The sequence below is a fragment of the Macadamia integrifolia genome, chromosome 9 (genome assembly GCF_013358625.1).
Source record: "Macadamia integrifolia cultivar HAES 741 chromosome 9, SCU_Mint_v3, whole genome shotgun sequence".
NCBI lineage: Eukaryota > Viridiplantae > Streptophyta > Magnoliopsida > Proteales > Proteaceae > Macadamia > Macadamia integrifolia.
Genome location: NC_056565.1, coordinates 4,189,658 through 4,213,574, shown reverse-complemented (window position 1 = coordinate 4,213,574; position 23,917 = coordinate 4,189,658). Strand labels below are relative to the sequence as shown.

The 23,917-nt window shown below is 38.7% G+C and overlaps 1 protein-coding gene across 2 annotated transcripts; it reads left to right on the top strand.

Annotated features, from left to right (window-relative positions):
* Positions 1–10,484: 10,484 nt before the first annotated feature.
* On the top strand, positions 10,485–23,637 carry LOC122088930 (protein OBERON 4-like). 2 transcript variants are annotated; one of them, XM_042658315.1, is made up of 2 exons: positions 10,485–13,907; positions 22,779–23,637. In XM_042658315.1, exons 1-2 carry the CDS (start codon positions 10,850–10,852, stop codon positions 23,345–23,347), a joined length of 3,627 nt encoding a protein of 1,208 aa, XP_042514249.1. In that variant the 5' UTR covers positions 10,485–10,849; the 3' UTR covers positions 23,348–23,637. The 2 variants fall into 2 exon arrangements, with proteins under 2 accessions (XP_042514249.1, XP_042514248.1); XM_042658314.1 differs by having other exon boundaries at positions 22,773–23,637.
* Positions 23,638–23,917: the final 280 nt, after the last annotated feature.

Below are 23,917 nucleotides of genomic sequence, written 5' to 3'. Positions count from 1 at the left end.
CTCCACAACACCGGTAAGATTTCTTTTTGAATTAGAGCATATATGCTCTTTGTGTGGTAGAGTCACTCACATTCATAATGCTTGCACCTTCTCTGGAGAAATACACAAAGGTAAGAACCCTACCCCTGACTATGAGGCTGCAATAACTAAACCCATTAAGATAAATGGCCACTTTCCCCTACTGATTCCCCCCACCCTCTCTGTGACCCGCTCGCCATCATGCACAGTGACTGCTCTTCCAGAATCTTCCTTAGGTTGCTCGAAGCTGCCTAACACGGTGGGTAGCTCTGTTTAGAGGCTTTCGCTGAATGTCTCTGGCACTTCTCCCCCTAATGAATCCATCTGGCCTCAACAATCACTCTCTAATAACCCAAAAACTCACTCACAACTCTTCTCATTGGGTGAGTTCTCCCTTTTTCCCAGCCCGGAGTCTCGCTAGCCCCCTTCCTGTCTGTTTATCTCTGAACTTCTTAACCTTTCCCTACCTCTTTCATTTGCTTTCCCTTCTTCCACACCACCCAATCCCATTCCTATCCAAACCTTTGCTATTGCTTGTGCTACTGCTCGATAGCTACCGATTTGCACTGATCCCATGCTTCTTGAATGTTCCATCTCCCCCCAAAACCACCCTATCTTAACATACCTCTGTGGAATTTCTGGGTGTGCGCTTCCAAGCGCAACAATTGTTCTTCCAGTACTGCCTCCATCCCTCTCAGTTTGCCCACACTATATCTAGTGCTGTGACTGGCTTTGCTGGAATCCCCGAACCCCTGGCTGTCAGACCATGCAAATGGGCTCGAACGCCCTTCGATACCAATGACCCTACTATGGAGGTACTTTTCCATTTCATTAATCAGTTTGATGATCCTGCCAAAATCCTATCTGACCTTAATGACCGTTTCAAGGGGAAGGGCCCTACCCCTATTGCTGATACTTCGCAACATGGGCCTGATGAGGGCGCCGCACACAACCTTAGGGAAGCGGATAGAGTGCTCTATGACCAGGGACGCATTATTTGTCTCTTTCATCCATTTTCTACCTATCTCGTAGTATTTTTCTATATTACTCTTAGCCTAGTACTTGCTTGATTTCACTTTGATAATCGATATAAACAACGATAGTTTATTCCTAGGTAGTCTGTTCGTTCTTCCTTTTGTTTCATATGTCTTCATTTTTTATTGTCCTTTTCTCAACAAGCATTGCTAGAGTTATTATTTGTTTTATATTTTGCTGATTATATTTTAGCATATTTGTTTTCTAGATACTATATTGGTTGTTCTAATCTGTTCTCTAAGTACATTTTCTTCTGTGCTGTTTCTCTTAATTTTATGGTGTTCGTGTTTTTGACATCTTTACTTTACTATACCATTTACTCTTGTCTGCTCATATTTGGCACCGCATGAAACTATTTTGTTAGAACGTGTAGGGGCTGCATTCTTCCAACACTCTTAATACACTTAAATCCCATATAAAAAGAATTCACTCCGATTTGGTGTTTCTATGTGAAACTAAAATTAAAGATCACTCTACTTTCCCCTCCTCTCATGTTTTTTCCAATTCAATTCCTCTTTTTTAATTAATAGTGAAGGTATTCGTGGCCGAAAGGGGGGCCTTTGGCTCCCTTGCTCCAAAAGCCTTCCCAACCCCCATGCCTATATTAGATTTTTCTTCATCTCTTTACACTTTGACCCTTGCCTTTGCTTCCCTGTGCCTTGGGGTGTTATCTGTCTATATGGCTCTCCGCAGGCTTCCACCATGATGCATGGTTGGAGAGAATTCTTTTCTTTCCTCTCTTCTATCTCATACCCTGTTCTTCTTATTGGGGATTTTAATGACATAATCTCTCCTTCCCAAAAATTGGGAGGAACTCCTTTTAGCCTAACTCCATCATCCAAGGCCTTAGCAGATCTTATCTCAACCTTTAACTTGTTAGAAATAATTTTACCCTATAATAATTTCACTTGGACAAATAAACAAAAACTCCCAAACCTTGTCAAAGAATGCCTTGACAAAGCCTATGTTAATCCTTTGTGGCTGTCCCTTTGGCCCAACCCTTCCCTTACAAAGCTTTCTTCTTTTGGCTCTGACCACAATCCTATTGTTTTTCAGGCTACCACACACATCAATCGAACTAAAAAACTTTTTCACTACTAGTATGCCTGGTTTTCCCCATCGCTTATTCATGCCTTTCTGTTTTAATTGTTGGGTTAACCTTGGTCAAACAGATCTACCCACCAAGCTTGCATATTTCAATAGATTGTTCCAGAAATGGAACTTTGAAATTTTTGGTTATATATCCCACATTAAGGACCACTTGTTCAATGCCTTGTTACAAGTGGAAGACCTTGTCTATTCTTTGGGTGACACCGCCTCGATTCTTTCTCAAAATCTTGAATGATCCTCTAAGCTAAAGAAACTTTCTGGAAACAGAAATCATGCCACGACTTCCTCATCTATGGTGATCACAATACCAAATTTTTCCATGCTGTGACTAAGGTTAATCAACATCACTAGAAAATTTCCTACATTCTTGCCAGTGATGGTTCCCTCCTTAAGAATCCTGCTCTCATTGCCTAGGAATTTGCATCATTTTGGCACAACATCTTTACCACCTCAAACCCCCTTGACCCTACCTTCATTAAATGTCTCTTTCCCCCTTGCCCTGAACTATCGACCCAATTCCAATCACTTAGCTCTATTCCCTCTATTGATGAAATATGTGCATCACTTTTCTCTATTGGAGCCTTTAAAGCACCAGGGGCTGATGGACTTCAAGCTGTTTTTTATCAGAAATTTTGGCCTTTAGTCTCTGTCGATGTTATATCATTTGTTCAGCAATTCTTCATCTCTGTTTCCCTTCCTCTAGGAACAAATCACACACTTCTCTGTCTTATTTCCAAAAAAGAAAATGTCTCTATGGTTCCTGATTTTCGTCCCATTAGCCTTTGCTAAGTATCATATAAGATTGTGGCCAAAATTATTGCTACTCGCCTTAAACCTCTCTTGCCTACTTTCATTTCCCCTTGTCAGGCTGCCTTTGTTCATGGACGTCAAATTTTCGACAACATTCTCATCGCCTAGGAAATTTTTCATTTTCTCAAACACAAGAGGAAAGGTAAGACAGGAAATATAGTTATTCAATTGGACATGGCCAAAGCTTATGACTGGATTGAATGGAAGTTTTTGTTATCCATTTTTTATTTTTTAGGATGCGGAACCCATTGGCATGCCCTTCCATCAAACTAAATGGTAGTGCTTTTCAGTTTTTTCATGCCTCTAGAGGTTTGCGACAAGGGTGCCTTCTCAACCCTTTTTTATTTGTTATTGTGATGGAAGGGCTTTTTAGACTTTTGACAACTCATAGAGATTTAAACTTATTTAAGGGCATCAAGATCTCCAAATTTTCTCTGGAAATTACCTATCTGTTTTTTGCGGATGACACCTTTATTTTTTGTCGTGCTGCCCATGAGGACTTATCCACTATAAAGTGCATTTTGGATCAATTTGCTAATTTATCTAGTTTGACCATCAACCTCTCCAAAAGTGGACTTACATTAAGCTCAAATGTGAATCCTGATGAACGTGCTTCTCTCTGTTGTTCCATTAGCATTTCTGAAATGGATAAAGATTCTATCTATCTTGGTACTAAACTTTTTCACCTTAGATCTAAATGTGTGAATTTTAACAGTCTTGTTCATAGAGTGGAAAATAGACTAAGTACTTGGAAAGCTTCCCTCCTTTCTTTTGCAGGGAGACATGTCCTAATCCAATAAGCACTATCATAATTCCTTCTTATTTAATGTCTTGTTTCTCTATTCCAAAGATTGTGTGCAGGAAACTGGACTCAATCTACTCTCATTTTTGGAATGGAGACTCACCTTCTCACAGAAAAAGCTCATCTAATTGGTTGGAAAAAATTGTGTCAGCCTAAAGCTTTTGGGGGCCTTGGCTTCAGAGATTCCTACACCGAAAATAAGGCCTTGCTCCTAAACTTTGGATGGAGACTTCTCACCAAACCTCAAGGCATCTAGGTGCGAATCTTACAGGCTAAGTATTTCCATCACATGTCTGTCTTTGATCCCAAAACTCTGAAAACAAGAGGCTGCCCTTGTTGGAATGCTATTATTAGTATTATTCCCATTCTTCACCATATGATTTACAGGAAAATTAGTACTGGGAATAATACCTTTTTTTGGACCGACCCTTGGATTTTCCAGCACTCTCCAATTTCTATTGCTCTATATCATGCTCAAAATAAATCAAGTAGGTAACGTTGGTAAGGCATGTTATATCCCAAAATTGTTGGAACTCTAATCTTATACAATCTCTGTTGCTTGATCATATATCAAACCTGGTTCTACAGCTTCCTATTCACGTTTTTGCTGAACATGATAATCAATGGTGGTGCCATCTCTCTAAAATGGCATTTTAACAACCAAGACAGCTGCTAGATATCTTTTAACAAACTCTTGTACTAGCACTAATGGATGCTCCTACAGGTGTTAATACTCTTTGCCCTGCTCACACTAGTGGCGATATCTTTGGAAACTTAAAATTCTGCCAAAATTTAAGTTGTTATTTTGGTGATTGATTTTGGATGGACTACCCACAAAAGAGCACCTGCACAAATTGGTGGATATAGACTCCACTTGTAGTCTATGTCACAATGGGTAGGACAATCTCTTTCATGTGTTTTTCTCATGTGAGGTTGCTCAAAGGATATGGGCGGGCCACTAGGTTTTAGACCATCTAGCCTTCCCCTTACTTCTGTTGCTCGATTAATTATGTTTCTTTATAATTCGAGTCATTTGACTCCGACTGAATTATCTTCTTTTTTTTTACTATACTAATTACTACTTGCTATTTCTTATGGATGCATAGAAACAGGGTTACTTTAGGGATTTCCTCTCTTTCACCGTGTACTGTTATCCAGCAAGTGCACCATTGGGTAGCGAAATTACAGCACCCTTCTACCAATTGGCCCGCTTGTCCAATAAAACAACCATTGGTTTCCCCACCAAAACCATGTCCTACCCCAATAGGACATCCTGAAAATACTCTCTTTATAACATCTGTTACCGTTAAGTCTTTAAACATTTCTGGATGGGCACTATCAGTTTTCTCTCATACCGGTTGCTTACTCTCTCTTGCTGATTTTGTCATGACAGGAAAGGGTGCTGACGCTGCCGCAATGAGACTTCTGATCGGGCTCTAGGAATTTCAAGTCAAAGAAGGTGTTTTTGACAGAATTTTAATAGACTTATCTGAACTTAACAACCTCATCTCTGTTGATAATTTTTTGAAGTGGCCTTGGCCTACTTTTGGTGGGCAGTTGACCATGGACAGTCTTTTTTCTAAAAACCAATGTTTAGTCACTGATTCTCCATATATCAATATTTTGAAAACTTGGGCGCACAAAGCGCTGAACTCAAGTGTCGATATGTAAATTTTATCTAAGTAATGGTTTTCTCTAGAAAAAAAAAAAAACTGGTGAACATTATTTGACAATTTTACCATTCTCTGTTTTAATTTCAGTTTTGCCCTAGTTCTACTTTCTGCAGTATCTATCTCATTATAAAGGTAAGTGATACTAATGTGAGAGAGAGGTCTACGTAGAAGTACAAAAAATCTAAAACAAAGAAGATAAAAGAGTCAAATAACGTTCATGAGAATATTAGGTTCTACCTAGGGAAGTAAAAGATCATGGTGAGGGATATTGGTAAAGAGTGTTCTTGGTTCTATGCCTTATCTATGTGCCATTAGATTCAAGTTTTGGAGCTTAGTACTCTTTTAACCGGCAGGATTTGTTCATCACTTAAGTCCATTATAGACTCACATACACCCATTTTTTGTATGTTGCCCATGAAGTAAACTATTCATTCCAAGTAATGTAAATATGGAAAAAAAGAAAAAGAAAAAAAATGTAAATATGGCAATGGTTAGGCCAAAGTAAACCACCTAACACCCCTAATTTTTTTACCTAAAAAATTAAAAAAAAACCCCTAATTTGGACCGATGCAGGCCAGCTTTTAACAACCCTAATTTGGACCACTTCACTCACCTGGACATTAAAACTAATCCTTTTAGAGCTTGGCCCATCCTTGGTGTGACACTCCCCAATGTCCACCTTCCCAGTGGATGTGCATCTGGCCCAAGTAGCCAACAAAGCCTAAATATCATTTTTTATGAATGATAACAAAAAAAACACAAAAACTCCATTACCTTTGTATGAAGCATGACCTCAAGGAAAATGCATGTATTTGTTGTGAGCAATGTATGCATAAAATTATTAATTGTTGTTGCATATATTTGCCAATAAGAACTCACTGTCCTAAGGTGGTTAATTGATATCGTTTTTTACTTTCTTGTCTCAAGCAATATATATTGTTATGATAGGAGAAAATAATTATGATGATACAACTTAAATGTCAAGACTAAAACGTTGGAGGAAACCAATGATACAAACACCTTTGGTAAGAATACATATATCATAGGACTCTAAAATGAACTTTTATTCTCTTAAATCATAATAAATATTTTGTTTTTATTTTAATCTGATTTTTATTTCATAGAAAAAATTGTTGTTACTGATTTTTATTTTGTAACTCAAATGTATTTTCAGTAAAAACTAAGAAGTTGTAACTTATATCATATCATTTTGCAAGTCATGTGGTGCGGTAGTCTCCTAGCTGTTACCTTTCATTTCTATAGTGTACCATCTAAAAAAATTATGTTTTCTTTTTCATACCAAAAAAAACAAATTTTTTAGGTGAATAAATGAATATATAAACCCCAAAGGTAGGGGGAAAAAAATATTACAAGGCAAGGATGACAATCAAAACAGGGACAACAACCAATTACTATTGGGACAACTGAATCATCAACTGAGGGAAGAAAATAAGGAGGAAATCTAAATCAACTCTTTTTTAATTTTGCTTTCAAGCAAATCCAGGATGTATACACAACTTGTGTGAGTTGTTTTGAGATTAGATTCATGATATATAAATAGATCCTGACAGATTTTTGATCTTTGGCTTGCTTACATTGATTGCTTCATTTTAATTGACAAGTTTTGTGTCCAGTCTATATGGTCCAAGCATACTCTAAGAAGCTCTAATCAATTGCATAATGTGCTTATAGGAATGCAGAAGGGATGAAAAGAACATGCAAAAGGGATGAAAAGAATGCTAAAACACTATTTCGACACGGTAAAATCAGTGAAGAACTTGGAATCTTGCGTATCAAGAGTTTCTTATGGCCGTAAATTTGCACCCCAAGACAAACCAATTAAGAAGGAGCTATGATTGCTTGGTGAATACATCAATAAGGCTGTTTTTCAAAAATAAAAAGAGATATACAAGAGAATATTTTGACCAAAGCCTGAACTCAAACCCAGATAGAAATATTTTACAATGGTTGATCTCATTAGTTTATCTGGTTTTCAGGTTGATGAGGTACAAAACCTACCAATATCACATTGTGGAATACAAAAAAGCTTGCATTTTCATTTAGAAATTTTATTTTTGTTCTCATAGTCAAGAATTGAAAATCATTGTTATAAAAATCAATCGATTGGCCAGATGATCAATCTTGATACAGAAGTTCAGCCTAAGGGTAAAAACATTATAAAAGACTGATTTTTATTAGAAGCTGAGTAATACCGTCTGAAGCAAGGCATCAAAGCAAGAATGATACTACTAAACTAAAAGCCCAGTTTATTGGTTAAGTTGCTAATACTGTCTTGAAAACCAGTAGTATATTCTAAAATACTGCGTTCTCTCACCCTTAACAAAAGATCAGATTAAATAAAAGGCCTAAAAGTAATAAATAATAAAAAAATAACAATAAAAAAGAACGAATATTACATTATTAGAACCATCATGAAAACAGCTTCCTTTACAACCTACAAATTGATACCAAGAACCCAATCCCCAATTCATGGGAATGAATCCTCATCAGGGCTGTTTGAGCATGGACATCCAAGCACAGTAAGTACAAACAATCCTCTGAGATATATAAACATAAACAGCAAATGAGATGCTCATCAACATCAGGTCCTTCCAGTCACCCTTCTGCTTGGGACTCATATTCTCCTTCAGTCCTCTCCCTACCTTCTCAATACTTACCAAAAGCCTCAGAAACAAATGCTTTTCCCCCTCTTTGTCTTTGCCTTTTTCTTTCTCTTTCTTCCTCTTTGAATCCTGAAAACCAGGCGGTTCATGTTTTGGATAAAAAGCTAAACAGAGTTGAAATCTTGAATTGGGTCTGATGGAAGGAGCAGAGATTTTCTTTGGGTGGAAAGAATGCCCAGTTGAGAGAGTAGCCATGGAAGAAAAGCTACAGATTTTGTTCAATGGAATTCATGGATGGAATTGAGAATTGAATAATCAGTTCGTCTTGAAGAGATGAAGAAGAAAAGATGATAATTGTTCATGGATAGTCTTGGAGAGGAAAGAGGGAGGTATCATCTCAGAAGGGTAGCGAATCGACAGAACCACTCCAGAAAGCGAGATGGGAAAATATCTTCTCGTCTCTTTCTTTGGAAGCAACGGATAAGATATGTGAGATAAATGATGGTTTGGTAGCTAGCTAGATATTATTGTAGGGTTCATATGAAGCCCATGGACATATATGCGAAGGGATCAGGATCCACTACCAGAAAAGCCTACTACTCTTGTCTATTGGGTCCATTACACCATGGACTTATATATACTCGCTCATTTGAATTTGCCCGAATGAACTTGGTCCATAAATTCGACCAAACAAAAAAATTGGTCCAACCAAACCGCAACTGATAGTTATCAGTCCGGTTAGATTTGGTCTCTTAATGACCCTTATTGGTTTACTAGTCTTCTTTTATATATAAAAAGGAAAGAGTAGTTTTAAAATATTTTTTATTGTTGATTGAAAAAAAAAAAAAATCCTAGAAAGCAATGTGGTGTCTACACATTGATATATATATATATATATATATATATATGGAGGGGGTGAAATGACCATCTATTCCCCATTGAAAAATGAAAATCTTGTCATTATTAATGCTTGTGCTCCCATTAGTCTTCACGTTCATGTAAAGTTAGGCTATCTTTTAGTGAACCTTCTGTTGATCTTGAGCCTATTGATATCGATACGTTGATTATCATCAGATTGGATCAGTTCAATATGTATTGAATCATTATTAATGTTGTACCGAATTAGCATCAGATAATCGAAAGAGAGAGATGGCGTTTTGTATAAGTATTGTTTGAATCAATTAATTAAATAAAAAAATAAATATTTTTACATAAAAGGAGATACTAAGTTTGGCATTTAATTCAAAAAGAGAAATATAAAACATTTAAATCAAAAGAGAAAAATGAGTGATATGAATACGATAATGGCTTTTAATGGATCACACGTGTCATGAGAGAAAATGTATGAAAACCCAAGACCAGATTCTAGTACGAGGACCTGATCTAGAGTTCCGGACTCCTCCATGATTGATTTTCCTGGGTTTTCATCGATTGTTGTCCATTCGGTCAATCTTATTGGTCCGATCGTTTGTGGTTTTTATCGACTTCGAAAAACCCAAAACTAAAGGCTAGCAGAGAAGGAGATCGGTTTTTTTATTTGATCCGATTGTATTTTAATTAGAAAATACTGTTTTGATTCCATGGATCTGTATCAGTATCAGTATCGATACTGCTATCGCGGGCCACCGTTACTGTCTCGATACCTGAATTAAATCCCTATCTTTGATTCAGAAAGATGACTTAAGCTGGAAATTCTTGATGGGCCCGACCTGATTTACAACACCACCCCCACGTGCCACGTGGTATACTTATCCTCTGTGCCCATGACTGCAGGGTCCTCTTTTTTTCCTTGATAAGAGACTGCAATGTCCTCTGTTACTTTCCTTCACTCATCCAAATGCATCGACGGTCTAGAATAAAACTCTGCTCTCCGAGAACAACGGTCCAGATTATCCAGAGAAAAAACAACAACCAAGGGGACACAGATGGAATAAAATGCGGAAGAATCGGTGACCAATAAGTACACGAAGGGCCAGAGAGTCAAAAAAGCAAACCCACCACAACAGCTCACAGACATTATTACACTACGATAGTATCTAGGCGTCAAAAAGTATGTCAAATTAGTCAAACCGTCCTTCTCTCCCCACCACTAAAGCTAAAGGACGACTCTTTTTTTCTGTCACAGTCAGACATGTCAACGGCTCTCCCAACTCAAGAATGTAGCGTGCGCATAGCACACCCCCGCACCAAAATCTATCCAACTCCTCGCGGCCGTACAAATAGGTCGCATACGGTTCGGGTTCATTCGAATCCGTGTCGGATTCCATTTACTTAGAATCACAAATCATGGTCTTGGTTGGGTCGGAGCGGGTCTAGGATATGTGTTTGGCGCACGCTGCGTACTCTAGCATCGAGCACCTTTTATTGTTTCTCTTTCTCTTTCTTACTTCATTCCTAATGAACCATGTTGACTGAGAGATCAAGTTTCCTCAACCGATAAAAGCCCTCTCATCCCCTGGTCATATTTTTTTTTCCCGTCTTCTTCAAGTTCAATCTCCATGGATAGCTCCAGCTCTAGCAGATTAACTCTCTCTCGCCGGACGTTGGTCGCTAGAAAACATTCCCCCGACGAATTACCAATCTTGTCTGGTTGGAGATCGTATTTCCATGACTAGTAACTCTTCAGCTTCTCTTGGCTTCTGTTTTTGTTAGGGTTTTGATTACTGATCATGAAGAGGTAGGGTTCTGGATTCTTATGGCTTCGGGAAACTAGACTTTTGAAGCTGGCATCTAGTTTCCCGTTTGATTCTTTTGTTTAAATATCCTGTAAATTAAGTATGAAAAGGTTGAGATCTTATGATGAGGATCTCGGTTCGATTGGAGAGAGAGGGGTTTGCAAAGATTGGGGTCGAAGGGATCAAGACTCGGACCGTTCACATCGGCGATTTTATTCGAAAGCTGAAAATGGTCGGAAAGGTGTATCTTCTTCGTCTGGGTATGATCGATCCATAGACGATGATCGTGAGGTTTCCAGATCATTTCGGAAGCAATTGGATCATGATTCTGATGGTTTTGAGAGGAGGAAGAGCTTTGATCGTTATCGGGATCGCGGTGATAGGGGTATGTCACTTTCGTCGCCTCGGAATCCCTATAGTGGTGAGAGGATTCATCGGTCGGAGAGCTTCTCTGGCTCTAGGCGGGAGTTCCCAAAGGGGTTTAGGTCAGAGAGGGATCGGTCACGGCGTGAAGAGAGTGTTTCATCGTGGCGGAGGTTCGGGGGAAGCAAGGATGTCGACGAAGATACCAGGTTTAATGTCGACACTGGGAGAGGGAGCAGAGTTGCTTCTGCGGAAAGAGGAAATGTAAGATCGCCGCAGGGTTCGAGAGATGTTCTGAAGTCGCCTCCTTGTTCGAAGGACTCTGGTGGGGAGCAGTCTAGGAGTACTGACGTGAAGAAGAACGAAGAAGTGCACAGAGAGAGTGGCAGCAGCAGTGAGATGGAAGAAGGGGAACTGCAACCTGAAGCCGAAGGTACACCTGCACCTGAAGGGGATCCCAAACCTAAACAAAACCCCAATCCCGAACATGAAGAACCAGAAGCTGAAGCTGAACCTAAACCTGAATCTGAACCCAACCGAAATGCCGAAGCTCCAGGAGTGTGCACTGAGAATTGCAAGGAATTGGAGAATGCGCACGCTGTAAAGTCGGAGATGGATTTGGAGAAAGGAGGGAAATCATCAGCTGAAGAGAAGATAGAGCTCAAGGGTGAAGATGATTGCGATGGAAAACGGGAGGAAGAGACACAGGAGCCTGTGACAGAGACGGTTAAGGAAATTGATGAGGTTCCAGAATGTCTGGAGAACTCTAATAATGATACAAGCAAAGAAGCAACTGTGGCAGATAATGTAGGTAGAGAAGGAGAAAATGCAAGGGAAGATTGTGAGTCTGTAGGCCCCTGTGGCCATATGCCAGAAGACCATGGTAGAGATATAGCAACCAAGGCTGAGGATGCTGAGAAACCATTGCCTTTGGAAGAGGAACGAGAAGAGGGCAAAGGTATTGATTTGGAAGCTGAGGTGAAGGACATCAATTTTCTCAATTCGAATAAAGAAGTTGCAAAAGAAAATGGAGCACCTAAGGTGACTTTGAACCTCATAACAGATAAGCCCACTCAAAATTTCAAGGATAAAGGAAAAAGTCTTGCTGTTTCTTCATATAATGAAGCAAATTCCATGGACGATGGTCTATTGATGGAAGCAGATGTAGTAGCCAGAAGAGATGATGCAATGGAAGGGCCGAGCTGTAGGGGTTTTGAGTTGTTCTCTAGTCCTCCTGCAACTAGACAGGAGAAGACGAACAATTCTGGTGCTAATAAGCAGAAGGATGAAATGCTTAAAATGGAGCCACTGGAGCTTTCTCTTGGCTTGCCAAATGTTTCATTAGAACTTCATTCCCATGATCCAAAGCCAGCTTCTGGTTCCCCCAGTCGTCAAAGGAGTGTTCAGTCTGTACCTTCCACATTTTGGACGGGCTCTGATGGATTTACCGCATCAATTTCCTTTTCTGGTTCCCAGCAATTCGTTCACAACCCCAGCTGCTCTCTCACACAGAATTCATTTGATAACTATGAACAATCAATTGGCAGTCATCCTATATTTCAGGGAGTTGATCAAATTTCTCATGGCTCCTGGCAGGGACAATTGTCAAATGAGTCTAAGCGCAAGGAGGTTCCCTTGTATCCAAGGATTTTACTAAATGGCACTGCATCTCAGTCGTCACAAGGCATTTTAAATCACAAGACTATGCAAGTTGAAGATCATCACAGGATTTCTGAGGGAACCTCTGGAGTACCTGTTGCCTTGGATTGCCAGTCAAGTCGGCCAAGACAGCTTACAGGTGTACCGTCAAGGAACCAAGATGAAATAAAATCGCCTGCACATAGTGTTGGCTCTCTTGAAGCTAGACCGGAGTATAGAAAGGACAAGAAACGCGAGAAAAGAGGTGGTAGTTTATTTCGCAGTAGTAGTCAGAAGGAGATAGAACAACTTGTTGTAGGTGGAACTGGTTTTGTTGAGAGGATTATTGCCATGATAATTTTGGAACCATTACAAGTAATGGCCAAGAGAATTCATGAAATGACAGAACAGTCCATAGCATGTTTAAAAGAGAGTGCTTGTGAGATGATAGTTAATGAAGATAAACATGGGCAGTTACGTACATATCAGGAAGCATTGCAGAGTAGATCTGACCTTACACTAGAGACGCTATCAAAGTGTAATCGAGCTCAGTTGGAGATCCTGGTGGCTTTTAAAACTGGTCTTCAAGATTTTCTCTACCGAGCCAAGGATTCTCCTCTTCCTGATTTAGCTGAGATATTTCTGAACTCGAAGTGCAGAAATCTTGCTTGCAGGAGTCCCCTGCCAGTGGATGAATGTGATTGCAAAGTTTGTGTACAGAAAAGTGGCTTCTGCAGTGCTTGTATGTGCCTTGTTTGTTCAAAGTTTGATATGGCATCCAATACCTGTAGTTGGGTTGGGTGTGATTTCTGCCTTCATTGGTGCCATACAAGTTGTGGCTTAAGAGAATATTATATCAGAAATGGGCATAGTGTCACTGGAGCTCAAGGAACAACTGAGATGCAGTTCCACTGTCTTGCTTGCAATCACCCTTCTGAGATGTTTGGCTTTGTGAAAGAAGTTTTCAAGACCTGTGCAAGGGAATGGAAAGCTGAGACTCTTTCTAAGGAACTTCAGTATGTGAAGAGAATTTTTTCTGCGAGTAATGATGTGCGAGGGAAACAACTTCATGATGCTGCTGAGAAGATGAGGGCAAGACTAGAACATGACAAATCCAATCTCTCGGAGGTTTATAATCAAATCATGGAGTTCCTGACTGGTAAGTTCTGTAACTTTTGCAAACAAAGAATTTCATTGGAAGCTTTGGTTTATTGCAATCTTTATTATTCTGTGAACAGTTGAAATTGTGCACATAGTTATAACTTCGTGATTGTATGTGAATTATTCCCTTTTGAATGCTTTGTTGTTGCTGTTGTTTTTTTTTTTTTTTTGTGCGTGTGTGTAACTTATATGGCGTATTGGACTATGTGATGGATCTTACAAGTGTCATGTTTACTTCCATGCCAAATTTTTTTGTCCCCCTTGGTTCTATAATATCACCTGTTATCTCATAAAAATACTGAACTATTTGTTCTTAGATTCTTTCTATAGCTTCTTTTTGATCCAGTGGAAGATGTTGGTTCCTGATATTCTTTTAGTTAACTGAATAATGTCCTTTGGTTTGTCCTTGCCTGCATAGTTCTGACTGACATGCTTATCAAAATCCACTGCAAAGTTTAGTCATCTATGAAAAGAGTTTTCCTTGAGCTTTCTGAATCTCAGCTCTCAAGTCAAGAGAAGTCCTGAAATACTTCTGCTGGCTTATACCTATTCTTGATTTACCTGATGAAATTGAATGTTATCTGGAATCAAGATTCAAGATTTCGGGTTTCAACCAAAACGTGGTTGAAATCTTGCATGTTTCGGCTAATGGGTTCGAGAAGGAATTTCGGCTGTCAAATATCCATATTTAGGCCCAAAATTCTAGTTTGCTTTTATACCCTAGATTGGTAATGTTCAACGTACCTTGCTATATACAACAACAACAACAACAACAACAACAACAACAACTCAGCCTTATCCTATTTAAATGGCATACATTGCTGTATACTTTCTCTAATATAGCTTATGCTACACATAATTTAGTATTAGAACACATAAAATTCAATTAAAACAACTAAAATACTTATTACAAATGAAGAAATACCACTTTATATTACAAAATGTCAAAGTGTTAATAGGTAGGAGTACAAGTGTACAACCAAGGTTTAAATACCCCTACAAAAGCGGTCCTCCAACTCTATGTGATGTGGATAAGGGGTTTGGCCTATGATCCACCATAAGTGGACTAGACCCATGGACTATTGGGCCAAGCAGTCTTGGGCTGGGCCAGGATTTTTCTTATGTAAGGATGATTATTACACTTGTAATCAATCCTGGTAAAGACTAGTAATAGGCTCCAAACAATAGGCAAATAATAAACTCAGGTATGAACTGAAGTTACAACTGAGAAATAAAGCCTAAATTTGGGCAAAACTTTGATAACTTCTAACTCACAAAGTAGGGCTCAGTTGAACATGAAGTTTGGATCGAATGGAGGTCATGTATTGTCAAACAAAACGCTAAAAATGATCAACTTCTGATGGCTGAATTGAAACAGATGCTGTTTCTTGATTTAGGGCATGAAAAAGGATACAATTGGAAAAATCCACCAGCCATAGGGCATTGGATGGGCTTGCAAGGCTGGTCGAGTGCCCCTCTTGGTGTGCTGAATAAGTCCTCAAAAGCCTGATATGATCAGGTCACAGAGCTGGGAAACTAGGCATCGAGTTTCTGCCCAGAAAACCTGGAGAATCTGAGATTGATGGGAGAATCCGAGGTAGTCTGATCAGCAACCGATGGAGAGCTTGTGGACAACTTCAGTAGGCTTTGAACAAGAGTAATATCACTTAGAATTAATAGAAAACAGAATAGAGAAAAAGAAGAGAACAAGGATCAAAGGATAGTTGTGGGTGGGGTTAGGCTGTCTCAGCCTTGGGCCTCTCTCACCCTCAGCTGTTGAACCGAACCTCTCTCAGGCTAAATCGTGTGAACAAGCACAACAAACTTCATTAATTCAAAATCTGTGAATTCTTACAACTGAAGGCCTATTTATAGCTTGGCCTAAGCTCTTACAAATTAGAAAGTAATGGAAAATGAAGATTTAAGAAATAGGAAGTTTTTGTCTTCCTTGGTCAAGAAGAAAGACAAAGAAACTTCTAGAGACAACTAGCTAGTTCAAATACTTGTCAACTAAGAAAACAAAAAAATGGAAACAAAGTCCAAATCATGAAAAAGTAAACAAAAGCTGGAAATCCTTGCTTCCTGAATAAGTCTCACAAAGAGACAAAATTCCAACTTCTTGTTGAAATCGATAGGGAGCTTTTAAGTCCTAGAGGATCTAAGGGCTGGCTTGAATTGCTGAATGGTCCGATTGGACAGATTTGGGGCTGATGGTTTAGTCAAGAATCTGGTTCGATGGAAGCAGCTGCTCCTTTCTCCTTCGGTATTGCAGGCTTGTGTAGGAATCTCATCAACTCCCCCCTCTTAAAATAATTCGTCTCTGACGAATGAGGGAATGACATGTAGCACTCGCAATGATCTGGATCAAAACATTGGAAGTCATTGGCATGGATCCACGTGCTATCCTTGACGGGTCTTCCCTTCCACCTGATAAGAAACAAATAATACCCCTTACCACCACGCATGGTAGTAAACTTATTCATGAGGACATCTTCAATCACATTGTCTATAGGCCAAATTGGGGAAGCCGTAGTGCATGCTCCGTAACCACCCTCATCGGAATGGTGGCCCACATAAAGTGTCAAGTCGGCGACGTAGAAAATGTTGCTAGTCTTCATGTATGGAGGCAACTGTAATATGTAGGCATTTGGACCGATGCATTTCAGCACCTTGTATGGTCACATTTTCAAAGGATGAAGTTTGTGGGTGGTACTAGGAGGGAAATGCTAGGGTGGAATCTGAACCATCACCTTATTACCTGGTCTGAACTCCACATAACAACGATGCTGGTTGATGGTAGATTGGTAGGCTTCGTTGCTACCGGCAATACAACATCGAACATTAGTGTACCTTTGTAATATGCCTAAAAAATTCATCTACTTCAACACTTAAGCGGGCATGAGGGGGCAACGGTACCAAATCCACGTGTCATCTAGGTTGGAGACCAAACACTATCTCAAAAGGAGTGCGTCCTGTGGTGTGATTGATGGAGCTTAAGTATGTACAATTGCTTGGAATTTTACCAATTGACATATCCGGAAACAATATTTTATTATTTCTTCATTCAAAAAAGAGATCTTTATTTTATTTCTATATTGTTTCTAGATCCAAGGTCTAACCAAAAATCAAGAATAGAAGGCCAAGTCTTCTCAAGATCACAAACTAGGCATCAGATCCCAAGGCTTTGGGTTCACCACTTCCGTCTGACCATCTGTCTGAGGGTGGAATTGATGGAGGGCCTTAGGGAAGAAGAGATAGATTAGAATAGCAAGGGGGAGGAATCACACACAGAGAGTACAAATCCAACCAATTCTCATTCAAAAAATCAAATCACTCTAACTTGTCCGTCAATTACAGCCTATATATAGGGAAGGTAAAAAAACAAAATTAGAAACCAACTGAAATAGAAGCTAGCCTAAACTAGGAAGCAAATCATAAAAGGAAACTAATGCAAAAGTAAAGAAATCCTAGTTCCTACGTTCAAATCTAGAAAATAAAAGGCATGAAATAAAGACCCAGCCTTTGTTGGACCAAAACCTTGGGTGGACCGGTTCTTCTTGGCTCTTGACTTCCAAAGCCGGGTCATGCATATCCAACCAGGTAAGTGCAGCCGTGTCTGCATCAAGAATGTTGTAGAGAACTTCAGCTTTGTATTTGTCTTCATCCATCAAGTCTTCCAAAAAAACAGCTGATGAACTTCACATCTCTATTAGAGATTATGGATTCCGGCAGTCCATGTATATGCACCACCTCTTTGAAGAAAATCTTGGCTATATGGCTTGCATCAATAGTCTCGACATTGAATAAAGTGAGCCATCTTAAAAAATCTATCCCCGCCACAAAGATAGAATCATGCCTTTCACGTGTCGGTGGTAAACCAAGGACAAAGTCCATACTAATGTGTAGCTAAGGTGCGTGCGGTATGGGTAATGGTGTGTAAAGGCTTGTATTTTGTTTCTCCCCTTTGGCAAGTTGACATGTACGACACTACTGAATTATGTGCTGTGGATGTGGACAATAGGATAAATCAGCAATTGAATGCGTCTTGTCCTACCCAAAATATCAACCCATTTTGCCCCCATGTAGCTCTCGTCTCTCGATCTAAGTGCTGCCTCAAGGATGTATTAGGAATGGATGGTCATGTTCCAAGGAATAGATAACCATCATGTAGTGAGTACTGTTTGATATTTAAAAGTAACTGCAAGCGTACGGATCAGTGTAACTAACAGGTCGAACACAAGGAGAGCAGCCACTTTATTTTTAGCTTCTTTTAGTAATGCGAAAGTGTAACGATTGATTATGGTGATCTACTTTTAACTACTATCCTAACACAAATGCATCTAAAAGCATCCTAACCAACACATCTAGGGAATTTGGAATTGAAATTGCAATAAAAATTGAACGACCTAACCATTCACATCTAATCCTAACCATTTGTCATCTAGGAATTTAAATATTCAAACCACGCAGTTAAAAAGCAAATATCTGAAAGTAAAAGTGCTGAAATAAAAAGAAAAGTGCAAATAAATGGGACAAAGCCAGAGAGAGGCACACAAGTAGTTTTTTCTATTTAGCCCAAGGAATGCACCATAAATAATATGAGCTTCCTTACTTGACCAGAGAGTTACTCTTACAAGGGCTGCTCTACTTAGCCTTAGGGGAAGGGATGCAATATAAATAAGAAAAGTAAAAGGATGGTTCCATAGCTAGAGAGAGGCAAAGCCAACACATAATCTAGCCATGAACCTTGGGGGAAAGGGAAAGCAATAATGTAAAATTGAAAATTTAAAACTTAATTTAAGAATGATGGGTAGCAAGAAGAGGGAATTAGAGGGGGGTGAGAAGACTTGTGAAGAAGCCTATCTATCTGAACTTCAATACTTGAATCTTTGAATTAAAATAACTTGATTGATTTGAGATACTACTAGCCCTAAAAACCAGATCTGGAATGAACCAAATCTGAAATTGCTAGGTTTGGAGAAAACAAATCTAGAAGAGAAAAACTGAACTTGAAAGAGATGCTCCACAACTTGTTTTTGTCACCTAGAACTAGAAATTGAAAACTACAACTTCAATACCATAAATAATAAAAATGAAATACTGAATTAGAAACAAAAGTGCTTGCATTCATTTAAAAAAAAAAAGCATTACATAAGTGCTTAAACCAAAACCTAAAACAAAGAACTAGAGAATTAGAACTAGAGGAGAAAAAACCTAGAGAAAAAGAGAAAAACTAGAGAAGAAAGGTGTTCCCTCTTCCCCTTGGTCGACTCTCTTATATAGGGAATGGGGAGGTAGAGATAAAATAGGAAGGAGGGATTTTTTATTTCTTTCCCTTTTTTCCTATATTTTTTTTTTTCTTCTCTTTTGTGCGCAACCTCTTGGCCGAATTTGTGTGATGAGGTGGAAAATAGGAATTAGGAGAAAAAGGTAGGAGGGATTTCCAACGATTTTTTTCCTATTTTCTTTCTATTTGTTTTCTCTTCTTTTTCTCTCTCTTCAAACTTGCGCACAAACCTCCCCATTGGACAATTTTCTATAATTTGCTTGGGCAATCTTCTATTTTATTGGGAAATTCCGTCCATGCCCTTTGTGCTTTAGGTGAGTGGAAAGAATCTTCAACAAAATCTCCTAAAAGATAGGAGAGTCGCACAAGGGAGGAAAGAGAGTGTGTCCAACGCCCAAGGTGGGTCCCCCCATCCTTGTTGGTGTCTTAGAATATTCCTTATACCTCTGGAACAACTGCATACGGGTTGGTTTTGCATCTCAGTTCAGTTCTGGTCTATTATTCTTTTTCTGACCCCGAAAAGAATAATCACGTGTACGTGTGTCTAAATGAATGTGTACTTTTAACGCAACACGTCCATCTTGCTCAGAATTTCATCCTCTTTGCAACCATGAAAAGAAACGGGACATCTTTGCATGCAACATTGGAGATACGGCGCCTGATAGTTCTTAAGGCCTTGAAAATAGGAAACTTGCAAAAAGAGAGTAAAACCCATGGTCGCTCCATTCTAAATATATAAAATGCATGTTTTACTACCTAAGAGGCTAAGATCACACATAAATGTACTCATCAAGTACTTATCATCATGTTTGGCTTGCTGTAAATGATCTTTTGTTTTGATGTTTAAAAATTTATTTTCATGCAAGCGATTTTAAACAGTATTCACGTACCAAATAAGGTTTGACCAGAACATAACTCCTTCAATATAAATCAGATTTAAGCAATCTTGGATTTTGGAAGGTTGATTTTATGCTCTACTTAATACAAAAGGCCTCATGTAAAGTGAAATCATTTGACTAGTCAACTTATTAGAGAACAAGAGTATTTCTCTAAATCGAGAGTAGTTTTACTTATAGATAAAATCATTTGCCCCTCCCATACCCTGCTGTAGCGGGAGCCTCTAACTCGTGTATTGGGTTGCTCTTTTGCTCTCTATAAAATTGTATTTTCGAAAAACAATATAAACTTTTAGTAGCTTGCTTTAATTCTGCCGTCTTCTAGTTCTATATTGATTTTTGGTTGACTTGATGTGGCCTAATGTTAATTTTTGATGATTTGATGCGACTTAAATTTTTTTTTTTTTTTTAATCATTTGATATTGTTTAGCCTTTATTTTTTGATGATATAAGGTATGTGTTGTAGCATGCTAAATAATATTAGAAAAGAGGGGAAATAAAAAAATAATGATTGGTTGCCAGGTGGGTGCCTCGTCAACTTGGCAGCTATGCCAGGGCGAAATGAGAATGCAAAATCGTAAAACAGTATATAGACTGCAAAAAAATACAGTAAATTAAATATTTAATGTAGATGGCTTGACTTGAACAGAATTTGTGCCATAAACTTGTACGTCGGTATCGTTGAGTCCTAAATGATTGACCAAGCAGCAGTAGAGACTGCTGTAGGAAAAAAGAGGGGGAAGAATTTACTGCTGCCGCTGGAGATGGTGTTGCCTGGAAGGGAGGGTGCCGCCAGTAAGGGGAGGGTGTCATGCTCTTAGGTTTCACTTTCAGATTTCTGTTCTCTTTTGCTTAGCCATATTGTGAATGGAGATAAGAACGAATCAACAAAATGAACTCGATTTAGGTTAGTTATTTTTTTCTTCCAAACATAATAAATTTAAGCTTCTCATCTCAATTAGATACTGTACATAAACCAATAGAGAAGTTACAAGCAGAATCAAATTATATAAGGGAAAAAAAGTTTGTAAACAAAAGAGTGCACCGAATACTCAAAGCAGACCCTGCGCCTTTTGCGATGGACACTTTGGCGTTAGGCCACCCAGCTCACTGTCAAGTACCTGGACACCAGCGATGCCTTGATTACCATGAGTAGGAGTGGAAATAAGGTTTTACATTCAAGAATTTACTTTAGATATCATGAATAATTGAGTTGGGGACTCCTAAACTTACTTGGAGAAGCATCATAAGACTTATCTTGAGCAAGTGCTAGCTGCTATGTCAACACTTGAATCGCCTGCCAAACCTTGCACCAAAGCACTGAAGTGTAAGGCTTAATAATAAACTTCTAAAACCATTGTTGTGCATTCAAATAAATTCGTCCTATGTTGACAAGATTTAGCCTATATTTATAGAAAGTAACTCCTACAACCAGGAATAGAGGCTTATAGTCATGGTTTAAAGGTCCGTACTGTATCAGCCGATACGTATCGGTTCTGGTCGTTACTGATACAATACGGGCCAATACGATACATTTATAAAAAATGAAGTGTATCCTAATGAATCGGCTGATACGCATGGATACACAATTGATACTCATTGATACATACCAATACGTACCGGTACTTATGATACGTATTTATAGAACACATTTCACTTTCGGAATAAAGTCTACTCTTCTCGCTGGCGGTACATAAGTTTCCAAAATTTGAAGCACAACTGCACAATCAATCTCCCTTTCATTTCTTGGACTTGGGGCTTTGAATCATTCATAGAAAAAAAAAAAAATTCAAAATCTACAATCAAACTGATGTTTAGAGGATTGAAGCATTAAAAAATCATCCATTGAAGCTAAACATAGTGCAAGGCAGTTCAATTGAAAAAACTGGAATTTTATTTCGCAAATCTTTACTTTTGTATTTTCCAATGTTTGAGTAGATTTAGGTAAAACAAACTAAAACATTGCATCAAGCATGAATTATTGCATCAATTTGTTCATAGATTTTAATATTTCTCTGGAAGTCGACAATAGAAACCTCATTCTTTATCACAATTTTCAATTGAATGCACTTGTCTTTCAATATGGTGTTCTCCATTTTAGTGTTTATGCATGATACATGTTATATATTGCTTATTTATACTATTTTTTTTCTGTGCAAAAATGTATTTCCATTTGCATCTTGACCATTTCTGTGCTTATTTTTAGCATATCTTGCGTATCTGCAATATAGTATGATATTCTCCGACATTTCCCTTAAAATGATGGGACCGATATGGCGACCGGTACCAATACTGTAATCCTTGCTTATAGTTCATGATCTGACTCTGTAAAAACTAGAGAGTAACTTTTCTCATATGGACTTGCCTAAGAAATGTATCAGGATCTGAAATGCTTCAAAAAAATTAGTATGGGTTCTAAGCCTTAGGGAAGACTGATCTAGGGCACACCTCAACTTTGGACATGGAAGACATCCAAATGGAAGCTTCTTCACGGACTGCACTGTGATCCGGATTCTGTGGTTTTCAATCTTGTTATGTTCTGTTCTGACATTATTGCATCAGGCTTGCATAAGTGTTTTACAATTACAGACAAACTTGTCTCTGTCATTTGCAATGCTTATATATACTTTTGGAGTTTTGAGACTAGGACATTGTTGTTTACATCTTTTTCTTCTTCTAGTTGCAGAAACTGATTCCAGGTTTGGCAACATCTCTACTTCTGGAAAGGAACAACCCCATAGGAACCTAGAATTAAGCACTGGGGTCTTTGGGCCAAGCCAAGAAGCTATGTGGCTTGCATCTGTTTCAGCTGAAAAGACTACTCCACAACTAGAAAATGCCAGTAGTGGTGTTCCCAGCTTGGATTGGGATCGGGTAGGATGCTTGAATGACGATTCACAGTTGCAGAAGAGTGCAGAAAAGAAACCAGTCATCGATGAGCTGGAGAGCGTTGTGAGAATCAAACAGGCAGAGGCAAAAATGTTCCAAGTACGGGCAGATGATGCAAGAAGAGATGCTGAAGGCCTGAAACGTATTGCAATAGCTAAGAATGAAAAGATTGAAGAAGAATACAGGAGCCGAATCACAAAGTTACGTTTGGTTGAGTCTGAGGAAAGGCGCAGACAAAAGCTTGAAGAACTAGAGAGTCTTGAAAGAGCACATCGTGAGTATTTCAATATGAAAATGAGGATCGAAGCTGAAATTCGAGATCTGTTGTTAAAAATGGAAACTGCGCAAAGAAACCTCACTACTTGATTTGGCTTGTTTAGAGATGCATGCCTTGTAGAGAGTCAGCAACCGCAGGTAATTGTTCCATCATAGGGTTGAGATTTATTACCCAAATTGTAGCTTGTAGCCTTCCCGTTCCCCTTATCATTTATGTGATCGATAGGTGTAAAATTAATTTTTCAGTTTAGTTCCTTCTCTTTTTGGCTAGCTAGCTAACCAGAGTTTGTACAGAGAATGCTTCATCTGTGTTATGAATGGCTTCCTGTGAGGAAGAGAGTTGAAAGAAAAGTATAGAATTCTCACCATTGCTGTTCCAAGTCGGGTTCTGTGTGTTCTGTGCATAAAATGTGAAAGCTTTGGCACCAAGATGCCTTTCTTGTTCGAATACTTCATTCAATTTATTAGATTTGGTACATTTTTCCAGCCCCTTTTCCTGTCATAATCCATGCTTCTCTGTGAGCCTCTTTAATTAGTTATATCTGCAAATCATGTGGACCATTGCCATTCATAGTTTGCATCAAGTCTGGTGTGAGATCAATGTTAGTTGCTCGAAATTGATCCTAGTTTGTGGAGATGTCATCAGTTCTACAGGAAGAG